At 41.1% G+C, this 26,742-nt stretch overlaps 1 protein-coding gene across 3 annotated transcripts in view; it reads right to left on the reverse strand.

The window, feature by feature from the left end:
* Positions 1–26,742, reverse strand: part of BANP (BTG3 associated nuclear protein) — a 146,843-nt gene that overhangs the window by 87,651 nt on the left and 32,450 nt on the right. For all 3 annotated transcript variants that reach the window (XM_081920218.1, XM_081920219.1, XM_081920220.1), the window contains exons 5-7: positions 25,237–25,359; positions 22,943–23,118; positions 6,805–7,044 (exon numbers count right to left, since the gene is read on the reverse strand). In XM_081920218.1, coding sequence (XP_081776344.1) covers positions 6,805–7,044; positions 22,943–23,118; positions 25,237–25,359 — 539 coding nt within the window. The remainder of the gene's footprint in view (positions 1–6,804; positions 7,045–22,942; positions 23,119–25,236; positions 25,360–26,742) is intronic.

Genomic DNA, 26,742 nt, shown 5'->3' on the forward strand with positions numbered 1-26,742 from the left:
TTTGGATGCTTCAGTTCTGGACATATGGACCAGCTGACTCCTGCAAGCCTTGGAGACTTCCTCTTCTGAACACACCAAAGATGCTATTCACAAAACACTTGGGCTGTTTTATGCCTCATTATGACATTGCTTATTTGAAAGAATTAAGTTCAAGAAAAGCAGAGTTCACAAATTTTGGCTGACCTTAGTGGCCAACACCAGTGGTCACCTAGACCATGACCCTCATACACGAGGGGAAAACCTTGTCCAAAAATGCAGCAAAGAAGCAGTGACACTCTCTTGCTACCATTGCTAACCCTAAGCTTAGAGCTGGGAGTTGTGACACTGGTTTGTTCCTGGAATTGCGCTGTGTGGAGATGCAAAAAACAAGTCCCACCTCCCTCTCCACCTCATACCTCCAAGTACAGTGGAACTTTGGGTTGTGAACATGATCCGTGCGGGAGACACGTTTGCAACTCGCAGCGCCGTGTCTGCACACACGTGTAACGCAATTTGGCACTTCTGCGTATGCGCAAAGTGCGATTTAGTGTGTCTGCGCAGGCACGAGTGCTGAAACCTGGAAGTAACCTGTTCCGGTACTTCCGGGTTCGGTGTGTCCGTAACCCGAAAACCCGCAACCCCCACAGCATTCGCAACCCCAGGTATGACTGTACCAGGGAAATCTGGTGCCAATACAAACCCCAGGTTTCCAGGAAGCGGTAGGAACGTCCCCACAATTGCACCCAGTGCCTCTAAAACACAGCCAACTGCATAATAGAGAAATCCCTGCTCCTGCCCCCTGCCCAACCCCAAAGATGGGAGTAAACATAGGGCACGGCAAACTTGCAAAAAGGTGGTGGAGCACTCACCATGGTAAGCAAAATTGTAGATCGCTATGTTTAGAGAATGTATAGAGAATTGTAGAGAAAACATATTATTTATTAAGTCTGTAATATTAGAAATGGTTCCACACAGATCCAGCAAACCTTGTTGAAGCTAACCCACTCTTGCTAGATTTGGAATGTCGATGAAAAAATCACTATTAATTTTAAGTATGTTTTCAGCATTCACGTTTCTGGGCACTCAGGTATAATTTCATACACTCCTGTTCTTTAAAGAAAGTTGGGCAGGGGGTCCCCAGGCCCAACAGGAAGTAACTTTCAACAGCTCATCTGGTGTGAGCAAAATAAAGATTTGTTCAACAAGTTGGTTAAGGATACTTAACGAGCATTTGAGTAAAACAAGATAGCAAGTTCAACATGAGAACAGCTTTCATTTTTGGTTCTGCAGATGGAATCCAAGTGTTCCGTGCAGTTTTATTAGTGGTAAGGCTCAGAAATGGCAGGCACGCCCGTTTCCTCTGGCTCAGCTTGGCTTCTTATTACAGTTCATCAAGCAGAGGCTGTTGTGGTGAGCCTCATCAGTTTCCAGATTTAACACCTGCCCCAGTGGAAAGCAATGGAGTAGGAACAACTCCCCAGGTTAATAGCAGAAATATGAACATTATGAGTTACAGCATGTGCACAAATAGATTTTTATTAATAGAACTCTGGTTGAGCAGAACATGCAACAAATGTTAGGACTTAATAGAAACTACCATCAAGTGCAGAGCAGAAAATGAGGCTGATACTTGGGTAATTGGAAATGAATCTAACTGAAACTGTGATGCACTCAAGGGACTCTGACCTAACAACCCTTTTTTGGGGTGAAATGAAGATGATGATGATGATGATGATGATGATGATGATTATGATTATGATTATTATTATTATATGCCATCCATCTGACTAGTTTACTCCAGCAATTCTGGGTGGCTTCCAACAAAACAACTCACCATATATTTGCTATCTAAGCTTTGACTGACTGGCTTCTAATATTACAATGTATGCAAGAAGCCTGGACAGTGGGCAAATAAACAGATGGACAATTTCACAAGATGGAAGAGAATGCTGAAGTGAATATTCTATCAAAAATCAAGCAGGATTCAAATGTGTTCCCCATTAAATCCATTTGGGTGGTCTACAACTTAGCAGAAAAGGAGTAGGGTACTTCATCACACAGGAGCAGCTCACACCTCTTCTGAGGAATGCTCACTCCCAATCCACTTGACATTGTTTTCATATCTCTAGGACAGCTTGCCTATCTGTGAAAGCATTATCTTTTCTATTGTCAGCTTTATACTATACAGTTCAAACTTTATACTATATAGTTCGATCCTCCCAAGATTTTCCCTCTTCTTTTTTATGCTATCCTGATGTTTTAAACAAGATCAACATTAGAAGGAATAGTTCTATAGTACCTGCAAATCATACACCCTTAGATGAAGTTCATTCTGATTTAACAGGAAGAACGTAGAAGCTTATTTTCCTTGTTCTATTTTGATAGGGTTGCGTAATCTGAGTTTTAGGTTGCAGCAGTCAGTCTGGGCTACTTTAAACACTGATGGGTTCCAGATGAAACACACCCAAGAGCAGATGAATTAAGCCGATAACAGGTTCAATATAGAGAGCCAGGCTGTTACACTCTGTTTGACATTATACAGATTATTATTAATAATAATTTTATAAAGATGCATTTTAAAATTTGCTATTTCTTTCTGCTGTGCTGACAAGAGCTGTTCTGTGTTTCTGGTGTCCACTTCTGGAATTTTTCAGCACCTTTGCCAAAGGAGTTTAACTTTTTGTAAATGTCCCCTGGGGAGGATGCCAAGCATGGCTATCATGCTCTCTCTTGGAGCCTCAAGTCATGCTCCCCGTAACACCCCAACCTCTCCTTTAATATACCCTTTCCTACTCCTTCATTATATTGCTGAAGAAAGCAAAACTGCAACACCATGAGATAACTACTCAGAATTTGGTAAAACTTACAACAGCTGATTTCAGGATCCTCCACAAACTCCCCCCAACCTTTCCCTTTTTGTCTGGAAGACCTCTGAAGTATGTGTGACATGTACAACACGAGTGACATTTTATGTCCAGAGGAAGCTGTGTCATTTTGCCATGGCCCATCAATAAAAATATGAACGGTCATCCTCTACATTGCCAAGGAAATAATTTAAAATCTCAGCATTATTTGTTAAGTGACTTCCCCTGTACCAGAAGCAACAACAATTCCTTATCAACCTCAACTTTTCTAACTCGTATCTGGAATACTTATCTAAGCATTATTTATTTTAATTTAAAACATTTATATCCCGCCTTTCAGTACAGAAATACATAACATACACCAAAGGGAAGCGATAAAAAAACAACCAAAAATAACCAGCAGTCAGAAAAGCTGTAAATAGCAATAAAACAAGGAGGAGAACATTAAAGTAGTATATACTAAACTGTCAGGATAATAAAATTATCTTCACCTGATGCTTAAAAGCTAATAAAAAGTCAACACTGGGTGAGCATTCCTGGAAAGACCATGCCTCTATTGGGGGTGTTGCCACAAAGGCAGCCCAGCACCTGGAAAAGAGCCACTGATGACGGCCTTAGAGGATGGTTAGCTACACTTGGGAGCAGGTGGTCCTTAAGAGACTCCAACCCCAAGTTGCATAGGCAATGTATCATTTTCTTTAAACATTGAGGCTGGACTTTTTAAAAGGCACAAATTTGCAGTGGTTCTTGTCAAATATCAAAACATCCAAGCCTATATTTTCAATTACACATATACTCCTAACTGCTGCCTATCAGATTTCACCCCCATCCCCAAATCCCCTTATTTTAGTAGCATTGATGTAACTAGTTACTAAAACCATACTGTTTGCCTGAATCATACAGACATCAATTAATTGCCCCAAAGTTTCTCTCTGCAACCTCCACTTCCATTACAGCAACAACCAAATGAAAGCATATACCTCAAGAAGATAAATGCTTTGTGGGAAAGCTTATGCAGTATATCAAGAATTTTTAATAAGCATATTTCCCAGAGTTTGGAAAGTGTGGCTTCAGAGTACTATATACTTTTCAAAATATTTTCTATTAAATACAGATTTGGTTGGGGGCTCTTTTCCCAGAAGAAGGAAAGGGACAAAAATCTTTCCACTGACAAGCTGAAAGAAGAGACTTGAGTAAAAGGCGACTTTGGCAATCACATTGTGTGGCTGGCATTTGGTGATGACATTCATTCAGCATCCAAGCTGAAAATAGCATGGTGGGAGTGCCATTCTAGAGAAAGGTGCAAAGTAGGACCAGACTGACCCACATACAACTTGAACATGTCCATTATGGGTCAGGAGGTCCAGAGAGGGACCAGTACAAAAGAGGTTCCCAGGAATTATGAAGAAGGAGAAGGAGGAGGAGGAGAGTTTGGATTTGATATCCCACTTTATCACTACCCGAAGGACTCTCAAAGCGGCTAACATTCTCCTTTCCCTTCCTCCCCCACAACAAACACTCTGTGAGGTGAGTGGGGCTGAGAGACTTCAAAGAAGTGAGACTAGCCCAAGATCACCCAGCAGCTGCATGTGGAGGAGCGGAGACGCAAACCCTGTTCACCAGATTATGAGTCTACCGCTCTTAACCACTACACCACACTGGATGCTTCAACTTCCATAATATTTAAGTGATATTTTCAGAGTTGCTGGTGGATCTCCCACTGCCCTTGAAAATGGTATTTGAACCAAAAGTTGTAACCAGAAATCTTCCAGCACATGTTGCCAGATCTCTGCTGGAAGCCAACAGTCTTGTCTTATTCCGAAACCCAATGTGCATGCAAAATTCAGATGGAAACAGCAGAGTATAGAGTCCACATACCAAACCATGGCTTGCGTTAACTGTGATTCAGAACCCAAACCATAGTTTTGAGCTTCTAGATGTACAATAAACCATAGTTTAGAGCTACTTGTCTGCTTTCATTTTTCCTTCTATCAGCACTCAGTACAGTGGTACCTCAAGTTACAAACGCCTCAGGTTGCAAATGCCTCAGGTGGCACAGGGGCAGTGGCGAAAGCATGCCTCTAGTTAAGAACAGTTTCAGGTTAAGAACAGACCTTCGGAATGAATTAAGTTCGTAACTAGAGGTACCACTGTAATGGCTGAAATTATAGTTTGTCAATGGAGGCATCACACCAAACATTAGTTAATGCATGAATAACAAGCCCACTTCAAACCATGCTTTTTTATTCTAGTTTGCTGCCCAATTACAAACTGTTGTTTCCCAATTCAGACATCATAGCAAAACAAAAAAATCTTCATTAACCATGGTTTGTTGTGATGTGCAAATATAGTTAGCGGTTTCCCTTTTCCCTGGGGCAAGAATAGGGGACCTATGACCCTACAGATATTGATGGACTGCAACTCACATCATGTCTCCTATCATTCCCCACCCTGTCCTAGGATAAGAAAAGAGCTATAGCGACCTTTACTTCTCCTCTCAAAATGCAAGAGCAAGGAATGAGTAACTACAGTGGATAAGGGGCCAACAACAATTACAGGGTGGAAGTGGGAGCTACGTGCTCTTGAAATTCACCCTCTCCTTACTTAGTATTATCCCTGCTGTGTTGCCTTATCATGTAACAGACTGTTCCTTGCAGGCCTTAATCTTCCTCCTCCCTTGATTGCTTGGGGGCATTCCAGGCACCCCTGTAAAAACCTGAACCCTACCTTCCAAACCTGACTTTGCATTCTTCCTAACTAGCAGAACTTAACCACCTCTTAAGTATTCATTCCTAGCTAGACAAAAAACACAGACTTCAGCTCTTAAGAGGGTTTTATTGAAGTTGTATGTCAGTTTAAGTTTTTCCTTAAGCAGAGGAATATATAGTTTTACGAGCAGCAGTGAAATTTGTTCTAGTTCTGTGCATTTCAACATGAGCAACATTCAATCTTTTGAAATGATGCATGTGGAAAACAAGAATTAAATGTTTGGATCTCTGTTTCTGATCAGCTCAAAACAGAGAATGTATCTGCTTTGACTGCTTTGGCTGCTGTTTCCAATCTGTGGCTATCCTGAATACTTGAGCAACATCTGTGTTTTGAGATGCAGCTATTATTACTACTAGGTTTCATTTTTTCAATCACCTCCTCCATCAGGAATGTGTGCTACACCTGGGTATGTTCTCTAACTGCAAGCTAAAATGAATTCAGAGTGACACCATGAACCGAAACAGGACTTGAGATGCTGCTACAGGGGAGCCATTGACTGCATTATAACCCTAATTGGTCCTTGAGGAACTTGCCTTTAAAAGAAGCTAGCAAAACATCTGCCTGGAGGTAAGGGGAAACAAACCAGTTTCCAACATCTGCAAAAATGCAGAGCTGGAATCTGATCATCTGAGGCAGCTGAATCCTTTAAATGTGATTCACTGATTTCAGAAATTACAAAGCAAACCCCCTGCATAGCCACCAACTTCTGATGCTTTTCACAGCAGCAGGTGGGAAAGTGATATGTCATGTATGCCCAGACTGATGAAGTCTTGGGTCTAGACATCAGCCACACAATTGCTAACCCATAGCAAACATCACCGCAAGGCAGAGTTGATCTCAAACTTCCTCCCAGGCAAGTCGGATACATCTTCCAAACAAATTTCAGTGGGACTGGTGCAGAAATGTCAGAGTGGTTCTGGGAGACAACAGCCATTCTGCACCATCATGACAGGGCTACTGGCAAAGGTCCTCTGTAAGCCTGGACCGTATGATATTTGGAAAGAACACACTGAGCAATACAATAATCACACACGAATACACCACACACACAAACAGAAGGAAATAGGAAAACATTCTAATCTATATTTGCTACATATCTAACTTCATCTGTCTCTCTGAACTGTCCAAGAACAAATTGTAAAGTATGTACTAATGGCAGGAGTTCCAAATTCCTAAGGGAACGTATACTTACAACGGATGCCGTAAATCATGAGAGGATCTAGTTGTTTCTTCCCATGCTTCCCCTGCCCTGAAAGGTTGGAGATGGCCTGGATTTCCCGGTGAAAGAGGTAATCAAGCAGCGTCAGCGCCATCTTCTCAGCAGTGCGGCAGTTGGTGCTAATGTGCAGCATGTCTGCTGGCGTGATGGGGCAACGCACCCGCATCTCAGGGTTGATTTCGTCTCCCAGCCACGTCCCACTGGGATAATCCTCTAAAAAAAATACACATACAGGATATTTTATATCACATTATTAGAGAGTAGACAGACTCTTGGTATTTCCCATTTTCCCCCTAGAAGTTTTGGGAAGCTATGATAGCAAGTGAACTAATTAATATTTATTATTCTTGTTTCTCGCATTTCTATCTTTCCTTTCCACACAACTGTAGATTCCCAAACTGGGCAACAACAAGAAAAAACTCCATGTAAAATTATATTTAAAACATTTTTAAAAAAATATTGTGTCCTACAACATATGTAGGGGCACAGGTTCCCCAGCCCTGTGCTACATGAAAGAACCACAGGAAGCTTACATGCCCCCCCTCCCTCTCCTTGCAGTTGCAAGGAGATTAAAAGTTTCCACTTTCACTTTTAAAAGTATTTTCTGTATTGCCTTAACTCAGGGAACCACTTTTTATTATTTATTATTATTATCACCAGTGAGAATAAGACACACGGGGACAGAAGTAAACTTGGTGAATTCTGCATAACACATTAGAAATTGGAACTCTTTGCAGAGTGACATTTTATAAACGTTCTTCAACCAGTTCAATGATTTACAACATGTCTCCAATACACTAACATCCCAACTACTGAAAACCACTTTAGAGATAAACAGAAGTCGCTCACTGCTCAGAGCTGTCTACAAAAAACTGATGGAATCTTAGTCAGCAAACGTAGAGATATGAGTCACAACAGTTGTGGGAACAGGACTGTTGACTCAGCAGGAGCTGGGAAAAACTTGGAAAATGCAGCACATGAGCAGCAGCAAGTGGCAATTTACTTGATTAATTACTAGCAGGGTTTATTAAAGGAAGTCACTCAACTGGAACCAACGCTCCCAAATGGAAATGGATTTGCATTTTCTTTCAGACTTACTGAATGGGAGCCTGCATTATTTCCTAAACACGTCATTTACCAAATCAGCAGACCCCAGCACTGAAAATGAATCACCATAGTTCATCTCCCAAGTGCATCTGAAAGCTTAGGTCATCAAAAGGAGCAGAAAGCGTATTTTATTATGTCGGCAAATAATACTTATAAGTGGCAGGGGCAGAGGAAGAGGACGGCTTATTCTCAAGCTACACAGCAACTTGGCTTTTATTTCAAGACCATTTTTGTCTTATTTTGCACACAGTCCTGATATTTAATATATAATAAGTAACTAAGCTGAAGAAATATGCCTACTTCGTTTGTGACGATTTCGTCACAACAGCATACATAGGAAATTTGGTCTTTTTACTCCAACTTTATATTGTCAAGACCAAGATGCAGAATGAAGGTCCATGGCAGAGCCAAACTCCTAGGACCGTTTTCTCTCCCTGTCCTACAGCTCCTGCTATTATTACTTTCTTCTTTTTCCTGCCACCTCCATACCACACACTGTCCAATGCCTACTTAATATATTTGACTGCAGTCAACTGCAGTAAATTGATGATGAGAGAAGGTTGCTCAAAATGCTCAGGAGACTGGAGGTTCTCCTTGCAATGGCTGAAGTATTTAGGGGTCTTTCCCCCTAAAGTTTGTACAGGGGGTGGGGGGAGATGATTAAGAGACATGATCATGTTTTTTGCAAAGTAATGTATGATGTGAGGAAAGAGGATCAAAGTTCTTTTCTCACTCTTTAAAAATACAGTACCAACATGAGTTTGACCAAAATGCGGGAGGCAATGGAAGACAGGAGTGCCTGGCATGCTCTGGTCCATGGGGTCACGAAGAGTCGGACACGACTAACAACAATTAAATTGACTGGCAGTAGTAAATTCAGTACAGAGGAAAGTATTTCTTCAAGCTACAGAACAATCTTATGTGATTCACTGCCAACAGAATATGGTGGGCTGCCAATGGCTTTAAATGGGGTTCAGATAAATTTAAGGAAGCGCAGAGGTCTATCTATAGGTAACAGACCTGACAGCTAAAATGGAACCTCCCCCTACCCCCCACCCCCACTTACAGGTAGTTTCCCTCTAAATATCAGCTGCTGGCGGTAGCGGGAGGCAAACAGGAGCAGGGAGAAAAACAGCCTTCATCTGGCTGGACATAGGCAGACCACCCCATAAACACCAAGACACAAATTCCTGTTTTTCATGCCGATCCTATTTGAAAGCTCTAAGCCATGCAGAGTTCAGATGGAGGAGCCTTTTCCAGGCTAAATGCACATGCATGACCCCTAAAAAAGCACGATCTTTATTTCCTGCCATTGGCTTGAGTTAAATGGCCTGCATTCTGTTAGATAGCATGCCAGGAAGAAAGCAATAAATGTCTAGCCCAAGAGGCAGGCCTGATGCTCAGGATCATTTGTCTAACACCTCATCAAAGGCATAATGATGTAACTATCAGTAGATCCAAGTTTAACACAGGTGAACTGTGATAACATGAAATGCTAAACAGCTTTTGAAGTCTTCCATTAGATTTTTTTGCTGGAATTGTTTTTTTGTTTTTTAAAGAAAGAAAGCATCCCTCCCCCCAATACCTTTGGAAGCCAACGTTTGGAGTACGGGATGTTGGACAGGGGTGCTGGGTTCAAATCTCTTAATCTCATCTCTCCATCTAGATAACTAGAATATTAACAACCAATCTTGAAGGGTTGTTGTGAAGAATTTTAAAAAATTCAGCCAGCCACTAATTTCAGTGGAAGAGAGTTACAACTGCTAATATTCTTCAAACCATTATAAAAACCAATACCAATCACTGGTGTTTCAGGCTAGGAGAGTGCTATCTACACCACTGGCTCTTTGCTTCCCCCTCCCCTCAGCCCAAGCCAGAAATGACCAGCACTGAAACTTCTAGCTCAGTCAAGGAATCCCCAGACCACTTGGACTGGTCACAGAGATGTAAGTGGCTTCCACTGGCTTCTTTTGCCTACATTCTCCCTAGACGAAAGCATAATAGTTAGACCAGTTTGCATTTGCAGTGTGGTTATAACTGCAATAATATACTATTACTGCCACTACTTCTTTGCTACTTTATCCTGAAACTTTCAATAGTCTCTCTTTGGCTCAGTTAAAACAAGATTGGCTTGAACATGTCACACTCTTTAATTTTCCCAGGTCAAGAAAGCTGCATTTGAAATGAAGTCTTTTGTGACAGCAGACAGGGCTTCAGTGCTGGAAAATGCCTAGAGTTAAAATAATGCAGCCTGACATAAAAGTGGTTTTCTTTTTTCCAGCCCTCAGTTACTTCTATGAGAACTTGCTGCTCAAATTATAGGAGAGGAGGGAAGACCTCTTCCCTTTTTGTAAAAGGAACAGATTGCTTGATCTCCTCGGCTTAGAGTACACAAGCTCCCAGAATGTACAAAAGACACAGGGCATGCATGAAAAGCATGAGATAGATGAGGCATTCCAGCAGGCTCTACTATCTTTAAAGCATTTAGCTAAAGAGGGAGGAAAGTACCCATCAATCATCATTTTAATGCTTGCCTATGCCATACACCCCCATGCGTGCACACAGGTTCCGCTCAGTCTCAATCCTGGGTCAAATGTTTTATTTCTGACCCTGTTCTACTGCACAAAGAGGAAAATCATTTGCTTCACAAAACCGATCCTTCCAAGAGGAATTAAGTTTACTGCGCTCTCACTTACAAGTCAGGGGGCTACCTGCTGCGACGCATGTCTGCAAAGGTGGGAGGAATGGGGGTAGTCAAAGAAACATTTGTTGCTGTGGAAAGAAACCATCAGGGATAACCTAAATTCTGGATAGATACAAGACTTGCATCACCAAAAAACAGCCTTTTAAGAAGGCTTTTCCTACATCTGCATGTGCACATTTTCTCCTCTCCTAAGGAGATTGTTGACCTGGCCTTGCTACTCACTTTAATCCATCAGGAAACATTCCCTTAACTTGTCTGACATATGAACATCACCAAGATCTAGAAGGAAAATTCCAGAGCTGTTTTCTCACTTGAGGTACCATCAATCAACTCTTTAAAACAAAGGGAAAGCCAACTAAACACTTGCCCATGTAAATATTTAAAAAATTAACTGGTTCCATTTGTCAAAACAGTTTTTATTTATTTGATGAACCAAAGCTGGGTGCAAGTCTGGCAGTCAAGCTGGTAGTTGCACCAGAAAGGCAGAACACAGAAATAATCTTAAACAAAACACTAAAAATACAACACTACACAATTAAATAATCTCTTGGCAAAATTGTAGATCCTTTTTTAAATATAACATAAACTGCCATCAGCCATTCTTTCTTTCCAATGAGAAAGTTGAAAACATTGACTATTGCTTGAGAGAACCAATCATTAAGGATGTCTATCCTGCCAACCTAGCAGTTTGAAAGCACGTGCAAGTAGATAAATAGGTACCGCTCCGGCGGGAAGGTAAACGGCATTTCCGTGCGCTGCTCTGGTTTGCCAGAAGCGGCTTAGTCATGCTGGCCACATGACCCGGAAGTTGTACGCCGGCTTCCTCGGCCAATAAAGCGAGATGAGCGCCGCAACCCCAGAGTCGGCCATGACTGGACCTAATGGTCAGGGGTCCCTTTACCTTTACCTTTTAACCTTAGACCAGCAAAACCTGAACTGAAAGAGTTAATGGGTATTTTCAGCGAAGATTGCCAGTCTAGAATTCCCAAGTCTATAACATAACTCTGCAGATAGAAAGGCATATAGGTGGGAAGGACAGAGTTAAAAGGTATGAAGGGTAGATTTTGAGGCTAGCAGGTTAGCCAAATAAAAGCATGAGTTGGTTTATTTTATTTAACTTATTTTTACCCTGCCTTTTCTACCCTCAAGGATATTAAGTTTAGAACAGCCACTACTAAGCCCCTCACTCTTTCTAGCTTAACCTGCACAGTGATAATCATCCTTTGCACATGCTGCTACTCCAGGTGTTATTAAAAATAAACAAACAGAAAGGAATCCCTCTTTAAAACCATTACCAATTTGTATGTTCGTCTTGATCTGAAAACAAACATAAAGCATTTAAAAACAAAAAGGGAATCTTAAGAGAAGAGTTTGGCCGGAAGAATTCAGTTTCTTTGGTTTTATTTGGCTTTTGTATGTCACTGAGGAGTTAAAACAAACGCTGTTCTTATTGCATTCCACAAACCAATGTCAACTAGGATTTAGCTTGAACTTCACTTCTGAGACACAAGAATTTGGGATGGAGTTGAAGGGGGAGGGGAGCAAGAGACAGCCAAAATGCCAATATTTTAGAAATCAGGAGAGGATGCTTTTTTCTGATGTAGCAGAAGTCACAATACTACAGGAATACAAAGCGCTCATGATTTTGAATTTGTATGAACAGATCACACACAAAGCCTGCCTTTGTCACACAGGATTATTTCAGGTTGACACTGATCATGATATTTGTGCCAAACCTTTTACACATGCGCAAAATCAAAAATGCTTTACAAAGTACTTTACCCCCCAAAAAACCCCAGCTTATTTTGTTCTCAGAAGCTCTTTTCCAGTATGTTTCACTCTGAAAACCTTTTAAAGCACATAGAACTAAAAGTTAAACTCCCTATGGTTTTTCCTGAGCTGCTAAACTACATTAATAGTGCTGATTTTCAAAAATAAAACAGCACCTTCACTTTATTCATGCACACACATTTTTAGTGCAGTGCCTCATGAGCAAACATTTTTAGTTCAATATCATCTTTCTTTGAAATGTAATAGTCCTTTCAGCTTCTTCTTTTTTTAAATCTGTTTAGACTTTTTAAAAACTCCGTTTAATCAAGCATAATAGAACTAACAGAGATATGTTTTTCTTTGGGACACTCGTGTGGTATAAACAGGATAGGTCGTGCTGATTTTTATCCCTTATATACAAGGGAACAAGAAGTCCATTTATTGTCATTGAAATAGATTCTGAAGAAAGGCATGATGGACTCTAAGCTTTTTAGGAGCATCAAATTCAGCACTACTGTTTCATGAAATTTTACACTGCAGCCAAAACACTTCAGTGGATATGGCAAAAATATGTAGATGTATACATACATATCTAAATACACACAGAGAGATAAGACCAACAGATACTGGATCCTCATTCATCAAGGATGGGGGAGGTATCAAAATTATTTCCACAAAACAAAGAAAGCTGGTACTGACAAAAAAGCACAACCCAATAGCAGTCCAGATGCAGTGCTTCTTTTAGTTTTCTTCATTTAACTTCTTTATGTTTCTGATTTCCTAATTTGTATTAACAGCCAGACATTGCAGTATGTTTAAGGGGGCAGAGCGGCAGACCATGGGCATAGACAGTATTTTTGTTAGAGGGGCAGAACCTCAGCTTGCTATGTATTTTTATTGATTTTTCTTCATTGGGGGGGCAGCTGCCCCTCCCTGCCCCCCCCAGCTACACCCATGGGGCATACATTTGCTCACATACATTCTGGGCCTGTAAATGCTACAGCAGCACAGGCTCCCTCTGTCTCTGAAATCAATATCCCAGATTGTTTGGGTGTGTTGACCCTCCCATAAGCAGCAGTCACTCCTCACTACTTATGCATTAGGAATGATGGAACCGATAATCCATCTCACATAGGAAAGCACAACTCTCTTTGTCTATCAAACTACAAGTCCTAGTTTAACTGCACACATTCTGTTCTATAAAACAATCTTAACCAACATGTTGTTTCCTGTGCTATAACTGCTTTGCTGATTGGCTTGTGCTGGAACTCAGGTACACCTGATGTTTCTACCAAGATTCAGACGCTTGCGCTAGCACTGGCAAGAAGAGTCAGTGCAGTTCCTCAGTGTGCAGATTATGAAGGGCAGTATGCAGGCAAAGAGGATAAAGTTTTAAATCAAGACCTGCAAATAAAAGGCAGAAAGCATGCTAAATACTCGCCAAAATGTTAACAATAAGTAGTTGAAATATCTTGGGATAGACAAGAAGTCAACTGTACACATATCCCAACATCCTAAACATTTTATCAAACAGGTTGATAGAACTCATTTTAAGAGTCAACACTGAGGAGTAAGTGGGAGAGAAATGTCACAATGCTTATTAAGGTAATAAAAAAGTTTAAGCAATATGACATTTGGCACAAAGAAATCCAGCAGCATACGGCTACGGTCTATTTCCCCAGGATTCATATCCAAAGGCTTGAACTGGACATTAACAAATCCCTACTATTCATCAGCTGCTGCCTTGTAACCAGAACCCCAAGGCTGTTGATTGACAAACCCCCAACACAACAAAGTTCCACACAGGAAGGCTTTGTAGCAACAAGTATCTCTGGTGCTAGGCAAACCATTGGGCTGCGACAAATATGGGGGTTCCACAGTTGCCTTCTTAATTGGAGATAGACTCTAACAGGTGCTACAAACTTGGGAGGGCAGATGAATCAAGGCACTAGCATGGAACAGAAAGGTCAGACCTGTGGCTAGGTCCGGAGAAACTGATGCAGATGAGATGCTGCCAGACATAAGACCATGGAGACTCAACAAAAAGTGCTGCCTATTCATTATGGGCTTACAGGTCAGCCAAGTGTTGCCATTTTGAGTACAGTCTATGAACCTTTTCCAACAGTTTTCTCCCACTGATGTCATCCATATAACTTGAAGCCGGGATGATATAAACACTACCTAGTCAGCCCAGTTTGTATGCTGAGAGCACTGAAACATGGGACTCTTCCTCAGACTGGAAGCTCACCAAAATACCTGTGACAGGGGAAAACAGGTGCTTTAAGAGCAGAAAGGCAATTCAGAGAGAACCCCTCCACCAAAAGAATTTCTCGATGGAGAATCTAAACAAGCGAGATATTCCCAAGCTTTCCCTTGACACAGTGACCAAAATTATTTTCATTGCAGTAAAATCCAGCTCTCTTCTCATGATGCATCTTTCCCCTGTAAGGTGTTGACACGTACACCGGGAAACGGAAAAACTAATCAGGAGAATAATGGCATAAAAACAAACTGCATGAAAGTAGCTCTACCCTGGGTGTGGCTCTAAGCACTTGACACTCTCACTCTCTCTCTGAAGGCCATTAGTAAGAAAACCTTGAAAACATATTTCTGTTGGATTGCCTCATCTAATCTGTGTACTTTATGCATAATTATCTTGATTGGTACTGTCGTCAATGTATACATGCTTAAAAACATAACAACAGCCCTGCATCCTTCTTCCTAGTGGGTGCCTCAGGGAATCAGGGCATGGAGGCAATAGTTCTCCTTGGTTTTATGTTCCTAGTAACTGGTATTCAGTGGCAAACTAATCTGAAGGTTCAAGATGAAAGACAGCCTAGCTGTAAACAAATCTGGGACTGCTAGATTCATTTAACACATATCCTGTCAGATATAAGAGCAACTCCATATCTGAACAAAACTAAGGGTTGCCCATCTCAGCCACTTGTTCAACTTTAAATTCCTGGCCCCAGCAAAACTACTACTATTTGTGAAAGAATTAACTTCGAAGTCTCATTCTTCAGTTAACTTGCCCAAATGCTCATCCCAAACGCAGCACATACAGGCCTTTCCGTGATTTCCAACCAAGCACTGGTTCCAAGTTCTACTGTAACACTGGCTGCTCGTCTGTTCAATGTATTATCTTTGGCCAAGACAAATGGATTGCTGGTGACTTAATTGTTTTTTTCCTTACATTGTAGAGAAGATTTATGAAACTGACAAACCCTTCAAAAATGATCAAGAAAACAAATCCAAGGAAAATGATCTCAACCTTAGGAAACTGGGAACGCAAATTATTTTGGCAAAACAATATCACCCAAAGGGTTCTAAACATATGGAATGAGTTACCACCAAAGGTCCACTGGAAGAAGCACCATGGCACTCTTGGGACCATGGAATTCATTTGCAGTAAACATTGTGAGGACATGTGGGGATAAGAAGGTCCAAAAAAAACCATAAGTGCGCCCAGGGATCCACTCACAAGATTCACTTCCTATGTTCCCCTGATGCCTATAAAAGTTTCACCTGACAGAAAATGAAATAGAACACAGCTGGGGATGGAGGGGGGGGGAGAGATTGAATTCAATGCAAATGCAAACATGAGGCAAATAAAACCGATTTCAGTTTTATAAAGAAATAGAGTTTTCCCCAAACAAACCATTTTACTAAACTCACTAACTATAAGGAGATTCACCTGAAGATAAAGTGTTATCTTCCACCCAACAATTGCATCCAAGGAAAACGAAGTACTGTATGAGGTAAGTAATTCTCAGATAACAAAGTTTTCAACTGTTGTTCAGTTGCAACAGGCTTCTGTTTGGCAGTGCTTTTTACCTCTATCAAAAACACAAGGAAGTTTCCTGCCGGCTGGAGTTTCAGCCATACTATTCATTTAGACAAGAGTAGTGATAATGGAGACTTTTGGAATTACTGTATTGTCTTGTAGCCCAGTTACTCTGTAGTGGGCACTCTGGGAAAAGAATTCAAGATTAGCAGTTAACAGGAAGAAATTCCAATGTAATCCCATGAGAGGCAAGAGAGGGTCTCTCCATCAGGACAAACATAATACATCCATCCCAACATGTGCACACAATAGCAGAAAAGGTCAGGGACCAGCTCCCCACCTTCTGCTTCACAAAGTCTTCCACCAATCCACCTTCATTCTCTATCCTTCCCATTATCTATGAATGCAGGATTGCCAGTGTTCAGAGCTTAAATAGAATGGAAACTTGAGGGAATTTGTTTTTTTAAGGAGCGCAGAAAACTGGTATAGCTCTGCTCAGAAGAGCAGCCTGTAACTATCAATTTCAGGAATGTACTAGTCTCCCATTCACTGCACTGCTGCTCCAGGGTACTCAATATAGCAGCTGTAAAATGAACACAAATCACACAAGAATCACCAAATCTTTCCCCATTTCCTAGCAAACTGAAGTCTCAAATCATGTTTGTGTGAACAATATTGGGTAGTTTTACTGAGTTGATTCCTTATTTCTACTATTGTCTGCTGTTACTATGCTATTGTCTTCCCAGTTCCGGAGATCTCAGTCTCATTCTTTGCTGTATTAGCATTAAAATGTAAAAGCCACCATTACTGAGAAGGGAGATTTTCTCTCTTTGCAACTGAGGAATTATTTCAAATATATTAAAATTCTCCACAGATGGGCTGCTAAATTGCACAACTCTGCTTTCAAGAACGCATACTTATATAATGGTTAGGTTTGTCATCTGCATGTCTGGAATCAATCAGAAAGTCCAACTGCAGTGTTTAATTAGCTGAACAATGGTCACCAAGTCTGTTTCTACAAACACTAATAACTTTCCCTATTTGGCTAATATTTTTCATTTGTTTCAATTGTTTTAAAAAATATTAGATCAATCAGCATTTGCTTATTTTTATAAATGAAACTACATCTTAAAACTGTGATGCTCATCACAATCTGATTTCTTCATCACACAGCAAACTCTCTAAAGTATAAAAGAAGTTATCTGCAGTCGCTCAACACAGACCATATTCCAAAGGCTACTAGGAATGCTTATGAGCAGACTGGCCAGAGCACCTGCTGTTTGAATATCCCAGCTTGCAGGCAGCTAGACATTTAATGTAATTGGATAAGACTGAGAGCTATTTGCCTATTGGGGCTGCGCCGGTATCTCAAAGGCCATATAACCCTGTCCAGCAGCTCAATCTCTAAAGCTAAATAACCCCCAGCCAGGATGGATTACAGTAGACCATACTCCAATTCCAGCTCCCAAACTAGGCTGCCATGAAGTTGTAAGACCACTGCCATGGCTGTCCCCACCATCACCATGGAAAATGGTACAACAGGAAGTGGATCTGACCTGTTGCCAATCTCCAACATACAATATATCAGGGTTGCAACCAATGTTAGTTCTACTTAGAGTAGACTCCATGAAATTAATGGACTAACCTTGGCCCATTAATTTCAATAGATCTACTCTGAGTAGACCTTAGTACAGCCAACAGGTCTTGAGGTCACACAGATGAACTAGCTTCCAAAGCCAACAGTACACATCCCCTTAATTCTACCACCCCTCTTTTCAAATGTCTGCAATCACAATCACAAAATCCATATTGGTTTTTAAAAACGTAATATTCATTGTGGCCAACAGGAAGAAAAATATCCCCATGCTCTGTCTTGAACTTTAATTTCTCTAGAGTAAAGAAAAATGTTCTCTGGCTGAAAAGAGGCAAAACAAAAATGGGTTTGTTTGAATGTTTATTCTGTTTTCATCCACCAAAACGTTTGAGAAGCTCAGCCTCTGTCCACATAGATATATGCTGGAATGGCAAAATGCTTTGTTTAAATATTTGACAGGTTATGCTATAACTTGCAAGAATTATTTTTAAAAAGCAAATATTTATATAAACTAAGAATGTCTATATAATCAAAGAATGAGCAGTTTCCAAAAGACAACCAAAGCAGATGGGAGCCTACCATGCACATGGAAATAGTTGAATAATTTGTCAAGTTTCTACAGACTTCTTCAGAGCCGAAGGGATAGCTTTGAAAGAACACTTAATGGTTAATTTAGAAAATATTCTAACCATTACATTGCCACTTACTTAAAAACACTTCAGGGGAGAAGATGTGAATATTACATTGGTGGCTTTCTGCCATGGAAATGAAAGCACAGGTACAAGTTTCCAGCTTGGCCCCAACACATCCAAGAGGTGACGGGTTCAGAGTAGCGTCTTAAATTATTGTTCATATAGAACAATCAGGGTGCATGGTGGTTTATAGAGAAATGACAAGAAGTCAGGCCTCTGTCCTGAAGAGGTTACAATCTAAAATTCAACATTCTCCACAATCCTTTTTATGCACCACACACAAATGGAGGCTTGTAAATTTGGGAATTCACCAAATCTTCAGTAACAGCCAGAAGAAATGCACAGAATTTTAAGTTGTCCAGACATTTTGCCAAGAGGGATAAAAAGTGGGGGTCTTTTTATTTGTTTCTTAGGCTGCAATTTTGTAGACACTTACCGGGGAGTGAACCCCAGTGAATTTAGTAGAATTCACTTCTCAAGAGACATATATATCATTTTCTCTTTGTGTGTATTAATATTAAAATTAGAAAACCCGGAGCCCTCATTGGAAAATCTTCTTGAGGTAAGTGATAAATGTATTAAATACATAAAATAAGAATAAATTTAAAGGTGAAGGTTACAATAGAAACATATAAACCAGTGGTTTTCAACCAGTGTGCCGTGGCACCCTGGGGTGTCTTGAATGATGGTCAAGGGTGCTGCGGGCAACACTGGCCTCCTTCCCTTCCTTTTGTTGGGCCATTAAGGCTGTGGGCATCTTCTTCCCAGGCCCCTGTGTGGTGGCGTGATGAGGCACCTCTTTTTGAGGTGGGGGGACTGCCAAGGGGAGGGGAGAGGAGGCTGAGGGAACACTCCACAAGGGTGGGTGTTCAAAAAGGGGTGAGGGGCTGCCGCCTCTGCAGGCAAGGGGCGACATAACTGGCCTTTTGAGGCTCGGAGTATGTTTCTTCACAGGGGTGCCACAGAAAGAATGTAGCTGGTCAAGGAAACAGTGGACTCAAAAAGGTTGAAAACCTCTGATATAAACTATTTTAAGGTACTAAGCTGTATCATGCCTATAAAAATCATAAAAAATAGGTTGATTGGGTTGGTTTACAAACACTTTTAAAGTGACATCATTTTCCAGGTTTCAAAGTGGTGAAGAAAATGACCCCTTATCTGTAAAATACCACTAACACATGGCTCGCACACAGACACACAGAGAATGTTTTCAAGTTCACTTGACATAGAGCTCCCCCTGCAGTGTAAAATAATGCTATATAACTGTTGGTTTTAAAAGCACTGCTTTGTACTGATTAGTAAGAAAAAAAATACTCTCATCTGCTTCTAGCACCCCAGTTAAGTGTTACTCTGCTTTTTAATAAGTAGATGTTAACTGATATAGACCCCCCAAAATAAGCAGGGCATTTGATGAGTTCAGTATAAGCAATCCAAGGCTAGTAAATGACTTTACCTGTTTCATCTTCTTAAAACCAATCTGAAACCTTGTTTCAGAAATCAACTGAAATGCACATGATTCCTTTGACATGACAGATTGTGCTCCGTACTCTGTGTCCCTACATGTTTATTTGGACCACAACATCTTCCTATTCATTAACAAAGAAATGAACATTTTGTGACCAAATCAGAACTTTCTTCAGCCATTTTAACCTTAACTCTTCCTTGCATATCCTGGTGCATTTTGCAAATAGCTATCCCAAATTTAAAAGCAACTTATGATGCAGCACCTGAGGCCACGGGGGGGGGGGGGGAGTGGGAGAGAGAGAGTGTGTTCTAGTCATACCTTTCCCTTTATCTCCAATGCTGAGGCAGAAGTGGTGTGGCTTTTATAGTCTAAAACCATACTACGAACACACAAGAGGGAGATATCAGCAGGTTTGGGGAAATCCAGAAGTTTGCATAGGTATACAAAAATATCTGGGGAGGGGGACCTAGACGAGAGAGACCCCTAATACAATGAGGACTGAGCATGTTCCATGGGACCAGAAAGCTGTCTGACTGCTGGCAAAGGGAAATCAGGAAACCAGGCAGGAGGGAGAATGAAATCTTGTATACTGAATGAGGAAACTGAATAGGCCCGACCTACACTTCTCTGCAACCATTTGTTCAGTTTGGTCAGGGTCAGTCCCAGTTTTCCTTCTGAATGATGGGTCTGTTGTAGTGTTTCTCTCACATTTCTGTCATGATAGACACGGTAAACTACACGGCACATTATGTGTGTTAAGCTATGCCCAGTAATTTGACATGCTGTGAATTTATCTTCTGAGCCTTCTCTACAGCTGAGCAAAGTCACCTCTAGACTTTTAAGGCAAGAGACACAAGGGTGGGGCCTGGAGGGCAATTCCTATAACTAATCTTTGTTCTCAAAGCGTTCATAAATCTTGGTGCGAGCTTTACTGGATGGATGTCCCAAAGGCGGTTTCACCAGCATTTATATATACAAGATTCCTATTAAAAGTCCAACATCTGTCTGCATGAAAATCTGTGCCAAAGAATCATGTTGAAAAGGTCAGACTGCTACAACCTCTTTTTACTCCATTAGAAATTGCTTCCCTTAAATAAACAGCTGAGAGAATTACTCAAAATTATTGCCTTTTCCAATATATACTGCGGGCAGAAAATTTTAACTGTAGTCTACTGCTTAGAAAATTTGACTACAACGTGACAAACATCCCAATTCTCATAAGGAAGTGGGGTAGGAGATCCTGTTCATATCTGAGCTTTTTCAAAAGACATAAAACATTCCACCAATTTTCTTAAGTATTATTTATTCCTGAGTTTTAAAATGTTCCCATGGACTGGAATGAAGAATCTGAATTTTGCTTCTGCAGTTACATCTTCATTATGGGGATGGGGGCACACCACCATTCAGAAACATCTTTAATGACAAATTCTTCACTCCAGTTCATTCACCACCATCCTCCTCTCTGCCACCCACAACACATCTTGCTGCAGTTATTTATCACCACACCTCTTAACTTTAGAATCCCACAAGAGTCACCTTCTGATCATAGTCCTAACAAGATCACCTATGCATCAATCCCTGTCAACCTCTTAATACTTCAAGGGACAACTGCATTAAGTGCTAATGACTGGCTGGCTCTCCAGTTACCTGAGATACCTCTGTATCTAGCCCATCTGCCACAACTGTTCTAGGCTGTACTACTCCAGTAAGGGCTCCTCCATACAGAAAATGGGTATGGTAGGAAGAATAGTAAAAGCCTAGTCTTCTTCTCAACATGAGAGTTTTATCCATGAATGAACACTTTGTGTACGAAGAAGGAACACTATTATGGAAGGCCCCCTCCCCAACCCAGACACAGACTGACTGCCTCAAATTACACAAGGCTGCTCCTCTCAGTTGCCACACTCTGTATTGTTTGCCACGTCTATTGATTGCTGCACCTATTTTTCATTTGGAATTATATATGGACTCAATATACAATGCAAAAAAAAAAGGATTATTAGAGACATATTCCAAATGGTTGCATTCCAGCAATGTTGATTTTCAGATATTTGAAGACCAGAACAGAGTTTTGGAAACTAAGAAATTGCTGACAAGGCTATCCTATAAACAATGCATTTTTGATGGGAATTTCCTGTTTTTAAAAATATTGTTTAGAGTTGCCAAAGTAACTGTTTACTTTCAGAAGAGTTCCACATTAACAGAAGGGCATAATGAGTTACAGGAGGCAGCATGCTGGTACATTATGTTGCTTCTTAGAGAAATGAAGCTGTTTTCATAGGACTGTGTTTCAACTCTAGGCACAACCACAGAATTAAGTCACAGTTCTGAAAGACTTATATATTTTTTGAAATCAAGTGTTCTTGATCTGTTAGACTACCAGAATCACTTGAAAAAAATTATTCTGTTCTGGATATGTCCCAGGAACACAACGCCTGTTTGGACCAATAAGAGCAAGTAATGAAAAAAAGCTGGATGCTTAAGTCTGACACTGCTTCGTATGCAGTGTTTGTTATAATATCTGCCACTTTAAAAACTACAGAACATAGAGTACGGGTGACATCAAACCCTAGTGGAAGGGGGTGAATTTCCCTGGCATTTTAGGTGCTGCCCATCACCTGCTGCTCGAAGAAAACAAAGCAATACATCCCCCAATTGGCAGTTTAAGAAATAACCAGAGAACACATCAATACACTTTAGTACTATTCAGTTAATCCAGTGCTCCTTGAACAAAACCAGAGCAAATAGTTCTTTAGATGCTAATGCCATTTGAAAAAGAGCAAGTGGGGAACACAGGTGTGCTAAATACAAGAGTGCTGCAGACTACAAGCCAAAAATGGGGAGGAAAGGCAACTATAAAGTTTTTTTGAAACAGGAAAACTACTTTGTGCATGCCTCTCCTAGAACAGAAAGATTGCACCGTACCAGACTGTTACGGCTCCAACATTCAAATCAACCCTAATTTGGACAAAGAACTTAACTATTATCTGCTTACCTTCAGAATTCAGTGTAATAAGGGTAACATTGTTCCCAATATTCTGGCTTCCTAATTGGCCACTGTTGGAAACCGAGTCACTGGCTTCAGAACCACTCTCCCCATCCTCATTATGGCTGTCTTCATGCCCCGGCACCTTCACAACAATGGTATTCTGCCTCCGTCCAGAAACAGCACTGAGGAAGTGGGAGAAATTCATACAATTTGAGGAAATCATATTTGCACAGCTTTAGAGAGCCAGTGTGGTGTAGTGGTTAAGAGCAGTGGACTCGTAATCTGGTGAACCGGGTTCGATTCCCCCGCTCCTCCACATGCAGCTGCTGGGTGACCTTGGGCCAGTCACACTTCTTTGAAGTCTCTCAGCCCCACTCACCTCACAGAGTGTTTGTTGTGGGGGAGGAAGGGAAAGGAGAATGTTAGCCGCTTTGAGACTCCTTAGGGTAGTGATAAAGCGGGATATCAAATCCAAACTCTTCTTCTTCTCTTCTTTTACTGATTTCAGCATGGTGCTACAGAACACTAAGTTTATCAAGTGAGCTTTCTATGTAAAAGGAGGACAGCAACATGTATAGGAACACAAGACTATAGGAAGCTGCCTTATAACAAATCAGATCATTAGTCCATCTGGCTCAAGATTGCCTACCCTGACTGCCAAAAACTCTCCAGGAATTCAGACAGGGAATCTCTCCCAGCCCTACCTGGAGATGCCAGGCATTGAATCTGGACCTTTTGCATGAAAAGCAGGTACGCCTCAATGCCTTCCCCATGTGCTGTGTCAGGATGATTTTGGGTATCACATGGCAGGACAGAATTTCAAGCAAAGATAATAGAATCATAGAGTTGGAAGGTCCATGAGTGTCATCTAGTCCAACCCTCTGCAATTCAGGAATCTTCTGCTCAACATGGGGCTCAAACACACAACCCAGAGAGTCTCATGCTCTACCGACAGGCTATCTCCCAAGCCCACATTCCCAGCACATTCACACTTCTGTTTCAGTGATGTCTGCAGTGGCTTGGTGATGTACACAGAACAGAAGATGACAGGACCCCCAAGGATGTGCTCTACAGGGAACTGGCTTCAGGCACCAGGCCCACTGTGTTACAAAGATGCCTGCAAATGTGACAAGACGGCTAGCAACATCAACCATAACATGTGGGAATCCCTTGCAGACAACTGCAGTGCCTGGAGACAGGTCATGTATCCAAAGCAGTGACCAGAGGAGGAATGACCACCAGAAGGAGCGCAAAGAGAAGAAACACTGTGGTGCATCTGTAGCAGCACATCCTGTATCAGTCTCTACAGCCACGGAAGGCAATGCAACCTTCCAACAGTTTGACTTCACCCCCAAAGGCGCACTCCTCCATTGTCTCCTGAGACAGACATATGCCAACAACATACTATATAAAGGAACTCAAAATATAAACTCTGAATATATTTTATTTTGTTAGATTTCTATCCTGCCTTTCAATCTTGAAGGCAACCCAATGCATATGCTCCCACCCAGAACCCTAGCTCTCAGTAGATCCTTGTAGCTATTCCCTTCAGCTTTCATACTGCAGGCAATCAGGTGGTCCATTGCCTGACTGGGTGATCCTTGCTCCTTTGCCTGAAGGCTGCAAGTGTTTTTACTGTCCAAGGGCAGAGAGGGAGCAGCTGTGCCAGAGGTGAGCTGCTCTGTTGCCTTTGCTGTGCTCTTTTTACTCACTTCCCTTTAGGCAAACCAGAGTCTTAAGCTCAGTCTAAAAAGCACTTTATCTGGGCCATATTAGTTGTTTGTTAATACTGAGCTTATGGTTAGAAATCTGACAGGTTTGCTGTGGTTGGAATATTACTGTATTTTAATATGCTGGTTTTATTGTACAGGGATATCTGCACTGTTGTAAACAGCTCTGGAATCATATTTCATGAAGGACAGTATAGAAATAATTTAAAAATACATCAATAACATAACATACCATACCATGGTATGTCACATGCATATATCAACTCATCCAGAAGAGCATTTTCTCTGCAATACTGCAAACATAAATACATTCATGTAATGTCCATGGCCCTAAGCACCACAGACAAATAGCAAGCAAATGAACTCCAATACAGGGAGCTAAAATAATTCTAGGGCACTAAGTTGCCACATCCGTTCCACTCCTTTCAACCTCACAACAATTCACCCTGGAGAGCCTCTGCCGGTTCACTGTAGACAATATTGAGTCAGGTGGACCAAAGGCTTGACTCAGTATAAGGAAATTTCCTATGTACACTGAGGGAAGAGCATTGCTTAGTTGCAATTACTCACGTGCTCAGGATGTTTTCCAGTGAATCCGCTGGTCTGGTCAATGGCTCTTCCTGTCCTACCATCTTGGCTACAATTGAATTCTGGCGATCATTGTTGAGGATTACTGTGGTCTGAGGGACGACACTGTAAAGACAATAAATGTAGAGGAAAGAAGAATAAACAGAATGAAAGTCAAAAGCTCTTCTGCCATTCATTAAGCCACACTTGGTATTTTAATGAGTTGTTCCACGGATGTGTTGGGTTATTCCCCCTCTTTGGTTTCAAAGCTGTTTACTATGTATCAGTTGTTAAAGCTTGTAATCCATCATATTTTGATCTCTGTGACTGCTTCTGTGGAATTATGTAATATTTTCTGACCTCTAGCAAAATTATTCAATTTTTGTTATCAACTCAAAGTACACACAAGGGGGGGGGGGAGTCTGCTTGATGTTCTCCTTTCTCCTTTTCAGCTCAACACGGGAACTCCAGTTGTGGGACCCTTTAACTAAAAGAAGTAGGAAAAGTTAAGGGGCAGAGAGAAAAAGATGAATAAAGCATTTGCAGATTTAGTTTAGGTAACGCTAAAGGATGCACTGCACACAGTGTCCAGGAACCCACATGTGCTGTTGTACACATGATACTCTTGCACAAACAGTCTTCTCCATTTCATTGCAGCAAAAGGGTCAACTTCAACTATGCATCCATTTGCATGCTCGAAGGAAGCCCTTTGGCTTAAAGGGGTCACAACAAAACACCACGCTTATCTGCTCTATTTCATTTTCCCCTTTTCAGGTATTCTACAATTTGACTTGTGAGTTTTAAATGACATTCTGAACCTTCTTTGAGACACTTTATTGCCATTCCTTTGGATGTCCAATTCTTTATCACCCACATCCCTCAATTTCAATAAACTCAGAATGCCTGTTTAAAAAGTGTCACTTACCAAGGCTGCAATTTTTAATGAACACTCTGAATAATTAATTGCAGCAATAGAGATAAATGCAATAAAATTAAGCTTCCATTTATGGAGACCTCAGGCTTTTGCTCATTCTGTAGTTTCCTTTGAATAGAAAAATCTTTAAAATGAAAATTGATATAAAATGGGAAAGTCCTTTTTTTAAGAAAAGAACTAATTCATTTTTGTAGACCATTTTAAAGTGTGCCTGATGGCATTTAATTAACTTAAAACAACTTAAAAATGAAAGGAGTAGAAATGCCCTGATATAAGCCATTAGTAATTAATTTAACGAGCACAAAGGGTTATGGGTCCTCTGCACTGCAGAGAACGTGGTCTCACCAAGTACCACTTGTCCCCAGCCCCAGCTGTCTTTAGCTGTGCCCTTTTCCAAAGTGACACTGAATTAGGCCACATTTTTCCTTCTACTCAGTAAAATCTCTGGCAAAAAGAACTTCCAAGCGACTGGAGCTACGTGCAGGATGCATTTACTCACAGCTTCATTTGTACAAACAGAGGTGCCAAGATTCAAGTTGGTGTGGAAGCTCCGTGAACGGGTGAACTTCTAAATG

The sequence above is a fragment of the Podarcis melisellensis genome, assembly GCF_964234715.1.
Source record: "Podarcis melisellensis genome assembly, chromosome: 8".
Taxonomy (NCBI): domain Eukaryota; kingdom Metazoa; phylum Chordata; class Lepidosauria; order Squamata; family Lacertidae; genus Podarcis; species Podarcis melisellensis.